Source organism: Aythya marila (assembly GCF_965140915.1).
Source record: "Aythya marila genome assembly, chromosome: 15".
Classification (NCBI taxonomy): Eukaryota; Metazoa; Chordata; class Aves; order Anseriformes; family Anatidae; genus Aythya; species Aythya marila.
Genome location: NC_139056.1, coordinates 10,419,172 through 10,436,624, shown reverse-complemented (window position 1 = coordinate 10,436,624; position 17,453 = coordinate 10,419,172). Strand labels below are relative to the sequence as shown.

General features: G+C 35.5%; 1 protein-coding gene and 1 long non-coding RNA gene across 4 annotated transcripts in view; one reads left to right on the top strand and one right to left on the bottom strand.

Moving 5' to 3' along the window:
• Positions 1-17,453, bottom strand: part of LMTK2 (lemur tyrosine kinase 2) — a 59,950-nt gene that overhangs the window by 16,635 nt on the left and 25,862 nt on the right. For 2 of the 3 annotated variants that reach the window (XR_014318545.1, XR_014318546.1), the window contains exons 8-14: positions 14,771-14,855; positions 13,988-14,109; positions 12,488-12,637; positions 9,337-12,241; positions 7,790-7,925; positions 5,555-5,800; positions 4,359-4,484 (exon numbers count right to left, since the gene is read on the bottom strand). Coding sequence is in view for 1 of the 3 variants with exons in the window: in XM_082772659.1 (XP_082628785.1) it covers positions 4,456-4,484; positions 5,555-5,800; positions 7,790-7,925; positions 9,337-12,241; positions 12,488-12,637; positions 13,988-14,109; positions 14,771-14,855 (3,673 nt within the window). In the remaining 2 variants the exon portion in view is untranslated. Of the gene's footprint in view, positions 1-455; positions 4,485-5,554; positions 5,801-7,789; positions 7,926-9,336; positions 12,242-12,487; positions 12,638-13,987; positions 14,110-14,770; positions 14,856-17,453 lie in introns of those variants that run through there. The other variant, XM_082772659.1, reaches the window with a different exon arrangement.
• On the top strand, positions 5,823-14,335 carry LOC309884047. Its single transcript, XR_014318547.1, has 3 exons — positions 5,823-6,968; positions 9,401-9,475; positions 14,055-14,335. It is a non-coding gene; the product is annotated as an uncharacterized lncRNA (long non-coding RNA).

The window sequence follows — 17,453 nt, the reverse complement described above, 5'->3', positions numbered from 1 at the left end:
TTACATCAGTTCCACATATGCACTTAAATTAAAAACCATGATCTTCTCTAAATAACTTCAATAAATATTAAGAAAACATACAGTTAACCTGTTTCCTGAAGGGCAGTTATGTACTCTGAAATCTGCATTCTTCCTACAAACACTTAGTTCTAGGATTAAAAGCAATATTCAATTTTTGAAGTTACCCCCCATTTGTATTTCAAGTATTGCTTCTCTACTGACAACATATATATGTTACCTGTGTTACCTGAAGTTGAAACAAGGGTGATAACTGAAGATATTAAAGGTGATGACATTATTTAGTGTAGACTCATCTGCTGTGACTGGGGCTTTGAGCCTTTACCTTCTCTGCATCTGGATGCTAGCAAGTTTAACTCAGAGTAGCCAGCTATGCTATACTGTGGACCTGACTCGTTACTGGCATCTGTTTAAGAATGAACAAATATACAAAGAGATTATAAATATATAACTGTATTTTATTTTTAATATTAAATATTTTTAAATTACAAGCAATTTATCGAATCACACTATGCATGATAATCAATATACAGTAGAAATTACAATTTAAAAATGTACACAATTTAAAGACATTTTGACCTGAAATTTCATTAACTATGATATATTGCCATAAACCTCATACCTGTATTAAATTACAATAGGAAAACCTCATACCTATGATTTTGTTACATAGTTTCTCATTTACAAATAGAATTAAACATTATATATACACACATCAGTACCATTTATCATTTAAGTTACACCTACAACTGTGCAAGTTCAAACAATTTCATAAACAAAACTAACTGTAAGTCATATTCAAGTTTCTGAAAAACAGGCTGCTGGTATTACAAATACTTATTTTCAATAAGTTTATATGATGTTCGACTCCCCTCTAGATTTTTTCCAGTCTTGTACCAAAACCATTAACATACAAGGATATTTCTGTATGACTTAAAGCTGAAGTAATTTTGTACACTCCATTCTTGTTTAAGGCTATTTCTTATAAGGCTAATGAACTTGGATTCCACCTTTCACCAACACCAACAAAAATAGCCATGTCACTAACACCTGACAATGCTGACATTTTAGCATAGTGCTTAATCAGAAAAAAAAAGTCTTTCTACCAACCAGCCTCCTCATGAAAAAAGATTTGAGTACTACATAAAAATCTGCTAAAAATACTGATAAAAAGAATGAGGCTTAAATGGCTTTCATTAGTGCATCAACAAGGATATGAAAAAAATGCTTAACTCGTTCACTTCCATGAAAATGGCAGTTTCCATGAACGCAGTTGCACACACAACATGTCTGCAGCTAGGGGATTTGGGAGAGTACAGGTATTTCCGTTAGATCAGGACACTTCTCACTTGGTTAGCTTCTCACTACGGATCCTCTGTTTTTAAACAAACTTCCTTAGGTGGGAAAAATCAGATCTTTTAAATAACTTTAGTAGCCAAATTGAGACAATGCCTTCATTATTCAAATAATCAAGGTATTGTACTAGAGAAGGAATTAAAATGTAACCAGTCCTCATAATAAACCATTGAAAATAGATACATGTACTTCTAAAACTGAAACCATGCTTTGTAGCTAGTGCAAGAAATTACATACACAGTTTTAAGAATGACTCATAACAAACCCCCTCACTAAAAGGTAACTTGTTGGAAATATAGATTCATCTTCATTGTGTCACTGACTGCTAGGTGGGTATCTCAATATTGCTAGTAGTTGATCAGATTTTAACTATATTTTTTTTCCAAAAAAACTTTAGATTATTGCAATCCAGCCTACTGGATTACTAAAATTAAATTCTTAGTTTAACTGAGGTGAGTCAACTTCAAATACTTCTTTCTCTTCATTGTACAGCTAGAAAGGACATTACCTTGCTTAGTATCATACACATCCCAGCCCATTTTGGAAAAAAATGCTCCTTTGGCAATTCATTAGCAATGAGTCCATTTGGACAAAGGAGTAAACTCTCATTTCCTATGCAAGATTTTCTTTAAACCCCGGTAAAGAATTAAAAAAAAAAGAAAAACATTTCCATCAAGCAAAGGAAATTCCCGATGTGCAGGATGAAATACTGCACGTTTGAGAAATATCTGAGTTTCCAGAATTACAAGAACCAAAATGCACTACTAAATTTTAACATTTTGGAATAAAAGCTTTTATTAAACTTTGGACTCTATTCTAAGTTAAGCAATTCAAAATTAAGGCTGAACTCCAGGTCTGATCCAGTAGATTTCTCAGCATGAGGCAGATAAACCCACACATTATTTGCAGGCCACTTCGGGAGTTTCATTCTTAGTTTTGAATTTCCATACTCAATGTAGTGTGAGAATTACACAACACAGATGAGATCTAATTAATCTAGCCATATCAAGGAGTTTAATGTTGGAATTATGGAATTTCTAAGCAATAATGTGTGCACAAAGTCTATTACCTATATTTTAAAAATATTACAAACAGCGCACAGCTTCCTTAAGTGCCCTACAGTACATACTGTAAGCATGTATTAAGAACTACTTGGCTTTTTCTCTTAAATCATGTTTTGGGAAAAGTCCATGAAAAATCCTGTTCCTCGCTTCACAATGAAGTACAGTTCTGACCAACTCTGAACCTAAGTGCCACATCAGAAGTTCTCAACAATACATCGGCAAGTTCAAATAACTTTACAGAACTAAATCATTCCCTTTTGATTGGTATGGAAGCCATTCTGGCTAAGGGCTGAATAATGCTGGACAAAAGCAGTTAACATATTCCTGGCATTTAAAACATACTTTAAAAATCAAAATGCATATAGAAGTATATAACACATAGTTCACACAGCTTAAAATATTTAGTCCTCCTACACTTCATGGGATGCTAATTCTCTGGTGAGCGGATCTGAACACAGAGCACTCGGACCACCAATACACTGAAGCCCTGCCAAAAAAAGCCACTAAAATACAAAGTACTTTAAAGCCAGGTAAACTGTTCTTGTCAGCGTTTCCTACAGATCCACAGCTGGATAAGGCATTCCAAAAGGCCAGGGATTTGTTTCTTAAATTAACTCACTTTAGAGTAGTGATTAAAGATTTTTTTTCCAAGCAATTGAAAGGATTAAATTAGCTGAACACACAGCAGAGCATGAAGGCTAAAAAACCACATTGTATTCCCTTCCCTAGACACAGTTTGCTTCAGAGTAAACGTTAAACGTTACTATACAGCATCTTTGGGTCAGTATGCATTTCAAGGTGTAGCACGGAGCCTTGAAGGTATCTTAAAATGTGTGGCCTTATAAAGGGTGCAAAATTGGTTATTAACCATTAATCTAATTCTTAATTGTCGGAACATCACTGAGAGGTAGATCTACCACAGGCCTCTGAATGGCAGCCCCAGTCTGCAGTCAGCAGAAGAGAGCTTCAAAATTCACAGAATGTACAATTACAGGGCCAAACACGCCTAAATCCAGTCTACTGAAATTAGTCTTGTTTTAGAATATTCATAATTTCCAGTTTTGTACAGTCAATTTTATTTTTTCTCTTTCCAAGGCAGAAGTTGTAGCAACAACTGGAAGGCCCTTAAGTATGATAAAGTCAGATGGTATTACAGTTTAAGCAGTCAGTAGGATCATATTCAGGAATTGAGACATTATCTCTTTCATCTACAAATTCCAGAGTATATCATATATTCTATTCCAGTTTCCTATAAAACATGAACACTAACAATCTATAATCGTTATCATTTAGAAATGGTACTGAATAGAAGATTTCAGCAAGTCTAACATAACACCCAGAAGTTATGTATGTTTTACAAGTACCGTGCATAGCAAAGGCTACAAAAGAGGACAAATTAAACTGGGTAACTGGGCCAATTCAACTTGTCTTATTTTCCTTGAAAGATTTATGATTTTGATTCTGTACATCATCAGGAAATAGAGGAAGAATAATCCATAGTGCAATTGTAATAAGCAAAGTAACATGTAGTGATATCTTTTTGAATAAATATGGCTCACTACTGATCAACTATCATTCATACAGTTTCAGCAACACAGACACCTGTTGCACAGGACAGTTATACACAATTCTACAACAGGTGTATGTTCAAATAGATAATGAACTACATGGAAAAATATAAAAAAGAGTATTATACAATCTCATACATAAACCAGACTAGTGTAATTGCTTTACTTGTTTCTTAAGTTATCTGAAAAATACTTCAAGTACTTGAAAACAGCGGCAGAATCATCTTTCAATGAAAAGCAAAATTGCACTGATTTAAAAATACATTACAAAGTTAAATACACATTCAAATTAATGTCCTGATTTAACATTGCTTTCAGTGTTTACTTTCATTTCTTAGGACTTCTTGATTACCTGTATTACTCCAGGAGATCCAGAGTTCAGATAAAGAAGTTTCAGACACAGAGTCTGTGTGTTCTGTTTTTGTAGTCCCAGGAAGTTTTAAATCCGTTTAATCTTTTTCTCCATCTTCACTGCTTCCTGTTAGCAGAGGAAAGGTAATAATTGACAGTGAGATTCTTCAGCACAACCATCATTTCTTTGTAAGACTTTTCCTAGAACTTGGCATTCTTCTGTTTCACGCTTCCAAGTATTGGTTAATCTTTCCCTAGAGCTTTCATCTACTATAAACATTTGGTACCTTTGTACACAGACATCTGCTTAAGTCACACAGTTCAATGTCACTTCCTAGGACACGTAAGGCAGTGTAGGATCTCCAAAATCTTTTATCTATAAGTTACTAAGCAGCAAGCATTATCTAATCAATATGCATGATACAGGAACAATACAAATCTATGTAACAGTGATTACGTTTTTACAGACATTGACCATCAGCAAGGTTCAGCAATCAGTAGCATTTATTTTTATGATGCAGTATTTTACCAAGGTTAATATGCTAAACTGCTTCAAATCCATTTTCTCTCCCTTCTTAACTCTCAAAAAATGCATTAAAGCTTTTTGTTAGAGACAAGAAAGCTTCTGTTAACAAATACTGCTACTAAATATTTCTATGAACTGATTTGTTTGACTAACTATTGTAACTCCACTTTAGAAAACATGCTGCTGCAACTCTTGAGAACATAAAAAATGTACTTTCTAAAAAGCAACGCAAACTGAACAGTAAAACGAGCTTAGACAACAATTGCAGACATATTCCTCACCCTGTGAAATAAATTGCATCCTATGACAGGGCAATAATGAAAATTAAACTGCCACAGTGTTACAGCTATACATAAGCGCTTAAGGACTGCTTATATTTCATTTATATAACTATCGTACTTATTTAGGAAACAGGACTTGTGAGCTTGTCCCATAAACATTCCAGAAAATGTATAGCCGTACGTTTGTAGCAATGTGGATGCAATTAATCTCAACCTAAATGGAAAGGTCTGTCTTACTGAAATATAAGACCAGACATAACTTCTACAGCATTAACAATGTATTTATAAACTAAGTATTTATCAAAGAAAAAGAATTGTCATCTACATTACTCACATCTTTGCATGAAGCTTTCAATATTTAGTTTCAAAATAATTAACTAAATCACCTACCTCCTTGCTCTATATCTGAATCTGTAAGATGTGTAAGGGAAAAGCTTGCCATGTTTGCAGGAGAGATAGAGAATCTAGAATATGGGGATGAATGTGACCAGTTCTGTTCAGAAGTCCGGGTGGGTGGAGGTGGAGAGAAGTATTTTGACTGAAGAGGTGGTTTAGAGCTAATAAGGCTATTAGCTGCCTTTGATATAAAGGATGGTTCTGGAGAAGAGAAGTCATCATCCCATTCAAAACCGCCACCTTGGAGGAAGAAGGAAAAAAAACAAAAAAAACAAAAAAGCTATTTAGAGTAATATAAAGCCATATATAATTTTAAAAGCAAGTCCTGCAAGACTACATTAACCCAAAAGGAACCTGTAGTAACTTTTCATACAAGATCTCTTAAGAGTCAAAAGGAATAACATTTATCACAGAGTTACAGAGGTTACCAATGAATTTTGGAAGCAAAATCTAAACTTGAGGCTTTTGATACACAGCACTCAAAAGCATAACACAGCCTTAAAAACATTAACCTTGACCCTGTCCTCTGCTGTATAGAAAATTTTATTTTTGTACTTGCTGTTATTGACACTCACCAGAATTAGAAATTACAACCTTCAGTCTGAGAGGAGCTGGAGAATGCCAGCTTTCAAAGCACAGAACAGAAATAGTTAACACAGGCAAAGTCTATTGCAGAAATTAATATAAAATGAATAAAGAAGTATTTTTAAAGCACTTCACAGTGCTAGGATTTAGATTGTGTTTATGGATACCAGTATAAAAACATTATACACAAAAAGATTTAAATGCACGTCCTGAGGACCTCCTGATGGAAACCTATAGATTCCCAGGCTAAGAATATAGACAATTTTTCTCAGAAGCATTGTATAGACCTAACATAATCCAATGCAGTTTAAGGAAATATTATTTACAGCATCCTAAAACAGAAATGTTGAAATAACACTGACTCCTTTGGGAGTGACTGGCTGTGGGGACAGGGAGGAGACTAAATCCTTGCATCTCGTATGTAGTAATGGGGGAGCAAGGAAGGAGAACCCTGGTTGGTAGTTTACATATTGAACTGAGTCTGGCTGCAGTGGAGTTCATTTTCTTCATTTGCCTCTGTGCTTTAGATTTGTGAACACAACAATGCCGGTAACATATTTTAAACTACTGGCCAGTGTTTGCACAGTATCAAGGCCTTCTATTTTTCCTCACTCTGCCCTCTCCTCACCCTACCACCACTGGATATATTGGGCGTGCACAAAAAGTTGGGAGAGGACAGAATCAGGCAGATGAGACAAACAAAAAAGATATTCCGTGCCACATGACAGCATGCTCAGCAATAAAATAGAGAGGATAAGAGATTGGGAAGTTGGCCCTTTTTTGCTCAGGAACTGGCTAGGCATCTGTCTACCTTGGTGAGGTGGTAAGTGATTGATTTTGCACTATTTGTTTTCTTTCTTTGTTCCTCCTCTTCTTCACTTAGTAAACAATTTTTGCCTTGTCACACAGGTTGCTGTCACTTTTCACTTGCTTTTACTTTTCCTTCATCTTTCACTATCCCCTTAAGGGTGGGAGAGATGTGAGCAAGAGGCTGTGTGGCATTTAGCTGCCTTCCCATCTGTTAATCCACAACAAGCATACACAAAGAGGGTAGAGACTGGACAGAAAAAAAAAAAATGGTCTGGAACAGCAAGCGAACTGACAGCCATTACAAGACTGCATTTGGAAAAGAGGTGCGCAGCACCTCCCCAGATGCAAAACTCAGCTTAGAGAATGCCGAGCTCATACATGCTTGCAATTCTGAAAAAAAAAATCTGCTAAAGAAAATTATTTGCTTTCCTTTGTTTTATTGAATGCAGCTTTGAACAGTACAAAGTCTTTATCAAGTCACAAGAGCACAGAGGTCTAGAAGTGCTGGAATGCCATAGCATCCAGACCTCCTCTCCAACTCAAAAAAAATCATCTTGAGCCAAGCGTGTTCTAGTCCAGGAGGCCACAAAGATTTGTTGCCTGTACTTTGTTTGCCTCTCAAGATAGCCACTACATGTCAAACAGCATTTTCTCTCAAGCTTTGATAAACAGTAACACTAGCATCCAAGCCTAGCTGAAGTATTTGCTTTGGATATAAAACTGAAGCCAGTATGGTACACTGAACATACAAAACATGTATTTTAAGTGACACTTCATTAAAAACTATGCATAAAATATTCTCAACCCCTGCTGCATATAAATATATTTAAGTACCTTCTTCATCTGTTGAGCTTTCTGAATTTGTGAATCTGTTTAAGTAGCTAAAACCCGAAGGTGGAGCAGGAGTTCTGTGAGAGCCTTCACCATTCAAGTCTGCTACACGGTTTCCCAGCTCCTTAGTTGGTGTTTCCTAATGCAAACAAAACAGTTTGGTTAACTCTTTCATATACACCATGCATACATGCAGTTGGATGCTAGCTTTCCAAAAATACTTTGCTTTCCTCATCAAATCTACTATGAAAATAAATGGTCTGCAAGCTCTCAGTTATTACCACACAACAGAACTTTGAGATGTACATCAAGCATATAAATACACCTCCATTTTCAAAAAAAGTTGCATCAAATCAAATGCAGAAGTGACTATTTATGTCATTTATCATATAAAAAGGTCTCATATGCCCTAAGAACAACACTAAAGTATCTTCCATTTGCACAGAAAACAGTCCACTTATCGCAATACACAGGCAGGGATTTTTTTCTACTCTGTAAAAGTCTTATATAGTCCCCATCTCCCAACATTTTACTTTTTTTTTTTTTTTTTTTTTTTAACCCTTTATGCTTCAGGATAAAGAGACACACTGTAGGACTGGTATTTGAAGCAGCCAACATTTTATCAGTTACTATAATAAATGAGTTTGACAACTAAGTAGTTTAACACAGCTTATTTTTTCTTTTCCCTCCAACAACAGGATTACTATTCTACAGAGGACAGAAAAACAAATACATACCTGTGTTTTCTATTCCAAAAGACAATGAGCCCTAGTGTGCCTGACAATGTCACTGTTCTTTTAAACTGACTGTACTAGTTCAGTTTCTGTAACGTTAAAATACAATCCCCTTTGTATCAAGTTAAAGAAGCTTAAAAATTGATAAAGCAAATAGGGAAACAAAACTAACCTTGAATTTTATAAGCAGATCAGTATCGTTTTACTGAACTTGAATAACATTGTATTAATAAAAAGCAGCACTGTTATCTAACTACTGCTCTCATCTTTGATTATACCTTAAGGTAAATTAATGCTAAATAATGCAGGACTCAGTTTTTATTTTTATTATAAAGACATTTGAACTTAAACCGTAAGTCCTCAAATTCATTAAACAGATAGATAAACCACTTCTATAAAGTTACAACAACATTCTGATAAATAAAATTATTAATAAAATCTAGTGCATAATGCTGTCTCTCATTCAAATTCAGCACAGCTTACATGCATCAGTAAAACATCGCTAAAAAACAGGTTTCATCCAGTGCATACACAGGCAAGGTTCCAAAGGCAGTGGAAATTTAGGACTTGGCAAGCAAACCTGTCCAAAGCAAAACTACACTTCAAGTCCCTGCTGCTATTCTATCATCACAAAACTGCACCTAACCAAGAAAAAAAGTTTCTTTACATACAGAATACAAATACATCACAAACAAGATGCCAAGACAAGAAAGTGATCTTGTAACAATGTGCCCATATATACCAGTAAGTTATTTACCGTGTCTTGTTTTAAAAAAAAAAAAAAACAACTTTACTTAGTAATTAAAAAAATGATACCTGATCAAACAAATAGACCGTGACATCATCAAAGAAAGTTACAGCCTTTTTCTCATTTTTCCAGTGCTCATGTTGCCTTTCATTAAGAGGCTTTGGAAGTTTCAACAAGCTTCTCAGATGCTTTCCATCATCCTTGTCAGTAAGTATCTCAGGTACTTGATGAACAGTTTCATCTTCACTGTCAGAACTCAGACTATGCATATGAAAAGTCCTCATGTCATCCTCAGAATCACTGTTTTCATCTTCCTCATCCGCATCATCGCCATCTTCTAAATCAAGCATTCCAGTAACATCAAGTTTGCCAAGGTATTTTCCTTCAATATCTGGCTCTTTCAACTTCTGTCCTTCAACGTGATAGAAGGACTTCTCACTGTTACTTGAATCTAAAGGATTGTGTATGTTATGCACAGACTTCAAGTCTCTGTGTGAAAAAAGTTCTGAAGTATTAGTGCCAACACAAGAGACACTTTTATGGGAAGACTCTGACAGCTTTATTTCATCCCTTAGGTTATTTTCCATTGATATTTCCAGGGAATTCAGAGTTGCCTCAGTCCACTCGTCAGGACTCCTCTGTATCCTTACATCCATCTCTTGCATCTCTGTCTTGTGATTCAGTTCTGGTTTTGTACTTTGATTACTGGTATCCTGGTTATTTCTTAGGTCATGCTTTTGCTCTCTCTCTTCAAAACAATAATCCTTTTTAGTATTATTTTCTCCTTTATTTGCAGAAGTGATACACATAGCCTCTCTTGATAGATTTACAGTCTCTTCTGTTTTTTTATCTGGCTCAGAATCATTATCAGAGAAATAGGCAGAGTCTCTATACGAGTTTTGATTCCCACCCACAAAAACCTCCGGGGTTATTTCAAAATTGTTTACTGCATCTAAACAAGCTGCTGCTTCTGAAACAATTATGACTGGATTAGAAGGTAAATCATTCGCATTGCTCTCACTGACACCACAGTTATCAGTATCTGCATTAGAAGCATCCTCAACAGCAATATGGGAAGTCCATTCTGGAGACTCCAGATTCTCTGTTTCATAGCCACTGTCAGCAGGCTTATCAGGTGGTAAAAGTTTCTGAGGACTTTGAGCCTGTAAAGATTCTAAAACCTCATTTACATCTAAAGAATCCAAAGAGTCAGGTGTCTCTAAGGCTTGTTCTACAGGCTGTACAGGAGATGGGCTGTCTTCCAAAAGACTATCCTGACTTGTGCAATCTGAAGTAGCAACAGAAATTAAGGTCACCTCTTCTGAAACATCCTTACAATTCTCAAAATGATTTAACGTTTCTTGTCTTTCCTCTGACAAATCACCTTTTTTTAATATGGGAGAATTACTTTGCAAGTCTCTTTCTGTATCTTCCTGATTGGATTTTTCCCTATTAAAAACTACTTCAGACTTGGGAAGCATTCCCTGTTTCATTTGTACATCACTCCCGTCTGTTTTAACAGCAGCACCATAATATGGATCATTTCCAACATTATTGTTTTTTGTATTACTGGACAGCTCTTCTTGACAAAGAGTATCAGTGTTACAGGACAAGACTTGGCTGACTTCCACATTTGAAAGTCTTCCCTCATCCTTCAAATAAGGAAGATTTGTACATTTATCATGCAACTTACAGGCTGCAGACGGACTAGAGGATGCCTGCATCTCTACAGTCGTCTGAGACTGAGAATTCATATCTTTATCTGTTGTTAGTGGATTACAATTTTCATCTTTCATGGTTCCAAAATTTTCACATACTAAAGAAGAGACCTGTGCATTTTCAGCCAACACAGGCTCAGACTCTACAGAGTTTCTATGTGAGGTTTCCAACATACTTTTTAGAACAGTTTCTGGTTTTTGCCCGAAATCACTGCTGGTTTTGTTAGACAATATCCCTGTTAATAAGTTTTTCTCTTGAAGAAATAAGAAGTTATCAGAAAGTTCTTCTAAAGTTACTAAGTCAGACTGGTTAGAAATATTTTCACCTAGGGAAACTGCTTTGTTTTCAGAAACATGACTAGAATGCTCTTTCTCAGCAAAGCCTGTGACATTTGTAACATCTGTGTTTGAGTTTAAAACAGTCAGTTTAAAGTCTTTAGGAATATTATTTGTTTCAGCAAAACCAAGTACTTTTCTGTTCGTGAATTCTTCTGATCTGTTAATGTCATTAAATATATTCTGGAAAGGACTTTCTGGACTACTATTAGCAGGCAAGAATTCCTCTTTAGGATCTGTATTGTAGTGGAAGAAGTCCCCATCAGTGCTAGATTCTTCAACATCAAGATCCCTGAGAACCATGAAATGAGAACTTTTTTCTTGAACAGCTTCTTGATCAACTTCCGTAGTTAGTACAACTGATTGGTTATCAAAATTCATGCTGCAGCCACTACCCTTTTCCTCTAACTGGATATAGTAGTCGTTTCCAACAGAAAGTTTGTGTGCATCAAACACAGGTAACACCCCAGGAACGGCAAGAGATGCTTCCTGACCGCTTCCATCCTGTGCTCCTGGCCCTTGCTCTGAAAGTGATCTCTCAAAAACCTCCACAGGAAAGAAAATACTTGTGTATGCCATTGCTTCATCGGGATTCACACGACCACATTCATCAAAATGATCATGTTTAGCTGCCTCCCAGATATATTCAAAGCTGAGACCCTGGCTTGTTTCAGTTACAGTAAGAACTTCCTCCATTTCATGGCCAAGTCTATCTCCTGTAAAGTGATCTAAAATTGGAAAAGCAGAATTATTTGTTTCTCTATTTGAGGTGTTTGGTTTAAGAGCATTCCACTGCTGTTCAAAATCAATCTCTGAGTCCCTTTGGCTTTGCATGCGAAGGTAAGTTAAAAGTCTATGCACTTCTTCTGCTGTTGGTCTCTTTTCTGGAGGTAGCCAGCAGAACTGCAGAACTTCATACCTATAGAAGTAAGAAACACCTTTCAATAGGTTCCACAAGGAAAAGGATTTTATAAACAAATCAAGTACCTAAATACTAAAAAGCAACAGCAGTATTACTGGCAGGAATTTCCATCTATAGCAACTCTTCATTTTCCATAGGGTGCCTTTGCCAGGAACATTTAATTTCAATATACTTTTAAGAGAAATAGGTAATATGAAAAACATACTCAGAAACTTTAAAAATAATTAAAAAAATAAAGTTTACCATCTATCCGAGTACGGCTGTTCCAGATGTGGCTTAAAAAGTTTAATCTGCTTCTCCTTGATGACATGGGTTAGGACTTCCCTGTCAGAGAATTCTGAGTAAGGCTGAGCAGCATTCTCAAACAGCTCCCACAACGTTACACCCAGGGACCTAAAAAAGACCAGCAAAGTGACTGTACGTTCTAAGAACTAAGTTGATCTCAAGAAAATAAGGATCATGCAAGAACAGGCAAGAACCACCAAATATCTCGTGGCTCCATAATAATTTCAGGATTGGTTAACCCATTTCAAGTGTGCTTCACAGAATGCTAAAAGCCTCAAAAACAAAGTTATTTGAAGGCCAGTTCCAAGAAAGATAACAAAATGAGGACTCAAGTGACTTATCTATGGAAGAAACTCCTGCATATTAAAGAAAAGTTTCTCTGTTTTAAATAGGCGTTTCCTACAAGAACAAAAAAAAACCTATGGCTTCACTGAAGACTACTACTGTTGGACAAAACCGCACTTTGAGTCAAACCACTAGAAAACTCACCTGTTTGGGACTTCTTTAAATCAGTATCTGAACTACTCAGAAGCCTTGTTTTCGCTCAGTGCTGTATGCATATGACATACAACATTAATCACATTTTCAGTGCTTAGAGCTGATCCAGATCTTTGGGCAACCTTTTCTTGCCTAAAATATACAGTAAATTCTACTACCATAGAATAATTTAGATCAGAATGGGTCTCTGGAATCATCCAGTCCAAACCTAGTCAAAGCAGCTTTGTATAAAATGCACTGAGGTTCAATTTGGAATGCTTAAGACTCTGGCTGCTGGTAGTTTAGATAAACAGTATGATTTGAGGAACTCTGCTTGAAGGATACAAGGAAGAAAGTATTGAAATCATTTCTATCTATCTCGCTTTCTGTGAATCTTGTTTTACATTAGCAAATAAAATCTAGTATATCATTCAATACCTTTAAAATATAAAAGCAGGAATTTAGCTACAATGTTTTCAGAAATGGTAACCTAAGCCTCGATTTCTATTATCCAAATTTTCCTGGACTTGAGAACTGAGGTGGAACTTGGCAACTTCAAAAAATGTTCAGGATTTTCTCTAGTCTCTCTCTATAAGCTCTGTGGTAGCAGAGACAAACCTTAATGGGATTCTAGTAGCATCTACCTCAAGATTTTCTGTTACATCATCCACAGCTACTAATGAAAAAAATACCTTCCTTTATAAACATTTGAAGGAATTTGGCAAATTAAGTAAATATTTTATTAGTATAAACGTCTATTCTTCTGCTATACATTTCTCTTAATCTAATTGTTCTCGCAACAATTTTTTAGGCAACTTTCCAAAGCAAGATAGTTTCAGATTTGTAGAGATTAACCTACTGTACATCTGATAAAATAAAAAAAAAAAGCACTGCATCAGGCCAATCATAAATATTTACTCCTTTATATAACATTTGAAAATGTATTCCAAAATCTCTCTCAAACTATTATTTACTACATACCATATGTTACTGTATTTATTTTGCTCTGCTGATAACAGTCTGTCTTGAAAACTTGTTATTAACTCAGGTGCAGTCCATCGGAGAGGAACGAGTTTCTTCTCATCTGTCTCAATATAATCTTCCTATATTATCGACAAACAAACAGAAAGACTGAACAAACATCGGGACAACTTCCAGAAGTTGACTATCCTTTTTCCCTAATCTGTTTTTATGTGATCACTATGTGTAAAATGAGAACTAAAAAAGTAATCTAATTTTACTAAAGTAGAAGAGAATAAAGCTAGAGAAAAAAGGCATCCAAGAAATCCATTTCTTGTATACAATAAAATTGAATATCAATTTTTGTTTAATGTTTGGTACTCAAAACTTTGAACACTTTGCATTTTTCACTTTCTTGGTATATTTAAGTATTTTGAACATTTTCATTAAGCAATTTGATAGCATTTTTCCTTTCTTAGGATATTCAAATTTTTTGGCATAGCACCTGCCAAAATTATTATTTTAGGGCTACTGCACAACATGACATACAACATAAATTTAACCAGAAACTTCTATAAGCAAGAACTCCATTTCTGGAAAGATCGTTTATTCCATTACATGACCTTGCTACAGTTCTTTGCCTGTTACTCTGAGAAGTTCACTATTCAGAAAGATAAAAAGGACTATCTGGGATCAGTTCGCGACCTTATAATATGCTTGTTATAATCTCAGGCTTTCAAATCCTTCAAGAAAAAAAAAAATGTAACGTACATTAAATTTAACGTACATTACCAATTAACTTACCTTATATCTACTGAATCCTATACCATAATCTCCTACTTTGACATTTAAATCTGATGTAAGAAAGCAATTTCGTAAGGCCAAGTCACTGCAAAGGCAAACAAATAAATAGTAAGAACAAACCAAGAAGTCTTCAATTAAAAATAAGACAAGTGGGTTAAAAGAAGTAACACTATTCAGAAGACTCAGACCACAGCTTGAAGTATCAAATAAAAAAAGCCACCAAATTTTACAAAAATAATCAAAAATACACACATTTACAGGTTACAGTAGCCAAGTGGCAGGTGCAGATTAGTAATACGAAATAACTAGTGCTAAGCATTCAATATCCACACTATATACACTTCAGTTATTTTATTCAGATGAGCTGTAGCCTGGTCCCATAGACCAAAAGGCTCATAAAAGCTGAAGCAAGTTAAGCATGCACCTGAAGCTACCTCTCTGATTCTCTTTGAATAGTTAAACCAGTCCATGCACTCCAGAAGATCAACTCAATACAAGCCCAGGCACAGTAACTGGCAACAGTAGGGAGATTCATTTGAAAAGCACAATTTTGATTCAAACTAAACGTGAAGATAGTTCTTCTGTTGCTTGTATTTTCATCAAGTTTTAAGAATATATATAAAGCAACAATTGATTCCCAATTTCACTAGAAAACTGCAGACACCGTAGTTCTGTCACTCTTCACTCACAGTAAGCAACCAGTAATATATTAAACACACATATAAGTTCTTCTAAATAACAGAGCCACATGTTACATTTGAACTAGAACTATACATAGTCTTTGAGAAAGACCATCAGAAGAAATCATGTTTCATAAAAGTTCCTTTAATAAAGGAACAAAAAAGCTCTTGAATATACATTTCCAGTTTCCACTATAAACCAGACAAGTACTCATAGCCAGCAGTGTTGCTGTAATAATAGCAAGAATCTTTTTTAGAAATCCCATCGTGCAAACTCAAATCTATGCAAGTTTAATGAAACTGCATGCTTACTATGAAACTATAGCCATGACAGCAAAGAGTTCCACATGCTAACTGCTCAAATATTTTGCTTCTCAGTTCCACAGAAGGGTACTAGGCAATTAAGTGCACTGGAAGAATTCTACCATTGCTTCTGTGTAGATTTAAAAAAAGTAGTCTCTGAAGTGTAGATGGTCTGAAAACCATACAATTTCCCTACTTCAAAAGAGTAAGTTTTTTTTCCACTTTGAGAACCGTTGAACCTCATGGGTCAGAAACATTTGTAACCTTCAAGTACGCTCCAAAGCTTTCCAACTTGTATTATACTATTTAAATAAATATCCCAGAAGAGAAGATAAAGTTTAGCTGCTAGAATTTACCACTAACAACAAAATCACTGATGCTGGAGCTTTACCACTTACTCTGACAGCATCAGGATAGTGCTGCTAGAAGTAAACATTTACAGTGATAATTTGGAGATCCAAAGAATAACTATTTATCAAGTTTTAACTGTACTTCACTGAAAACACGCTGTTAAATTTAATACCTACAAAGCTACGTTGCTGCAATACAAGGAACAGTGATCACTCAGTTTAGAAGGTACAACTGGAACTACCTTCAAGTAACTTGAAATTGTTAAACAGGTTAAAAGCTCTGCTTATCTGGCACCAGCTGAGTCTAGGATTGGGGGATTTCTTAGGGTTTTGTTGTGTTACACATGCACTTTTTAAGACTGAAGTTCAGCTTCTCCCTGAACGCAAGGTCTCCGCTTTCTCAAAGTAGTACAACGCATTGACCAGCAAATTCCTAACATGCTGAAAGGGATGATACAGGTGCTGTTTCTACAGCAAAGAACAGGCTGACCCAATACCCACACAGAATAAACTATCCTGAGATATATCAGGTTTCATCAGGTAAGCCATGTCCGGAGAGCAAGTACTCTAATATAACATTACAAGTCAAACTTGATGTCTCCAGCTCCTTAACAACTTTACAATTAAAGCAAAAAAAATTTTTTTGTCATAGTTCAGAGCACTGAGTTTCATGACTGCATTTTTCTTACCTGTCAAAACTACTGCCATTGTTTCAGTAGTAACTATATCATCTTTTAATAAAATAAAGAAATCCAGGCCTTCCCCCACCACTAAAATGAAATTGTTCTCCCATTTTGATCTGACTAGCTCCATTACTTTAGATTAAGAGACACTGAAGATAAACAGTGCTTTAGCAAGAGATCACCTACTTCAGTCAGATTTTTCAATTTAAGTCAGCTTCTCCCTTACCATATTAAAAGAGTAGCAACTTTTTTTTTTCCATTTTTAGTAACAAAGGTAATGGATTACAAAAATTCTAAATTGCTATAATCTACAAAAACACAGTCCAAAAGATTGATTCTAACAACATTTTAGTTTTATCCCCCCAACCCCTAACACACATACCCCCAACAAAACAAACTTAACTTGTGCAAGAATTAATCAAACAACTACATCTTCTGGATTGGCCTAGCAGTAGGCTGTGTTCTGCAGTCTGCAGATCACGTAAAAAGAAGGTGATCAGCTTACAGTTGCACAAGGACTGTAAGACCTTATCACTGCAGTTAAATTAGCATCTTCAAAAGCATCACACCTTCCTGACATAGGATATGTAAATTAGATGAAAATCTATTAAACTAGTGTCTTTAAAATGTGCCGATCTGAATGAAAACACCTACATGATTTTTGGAG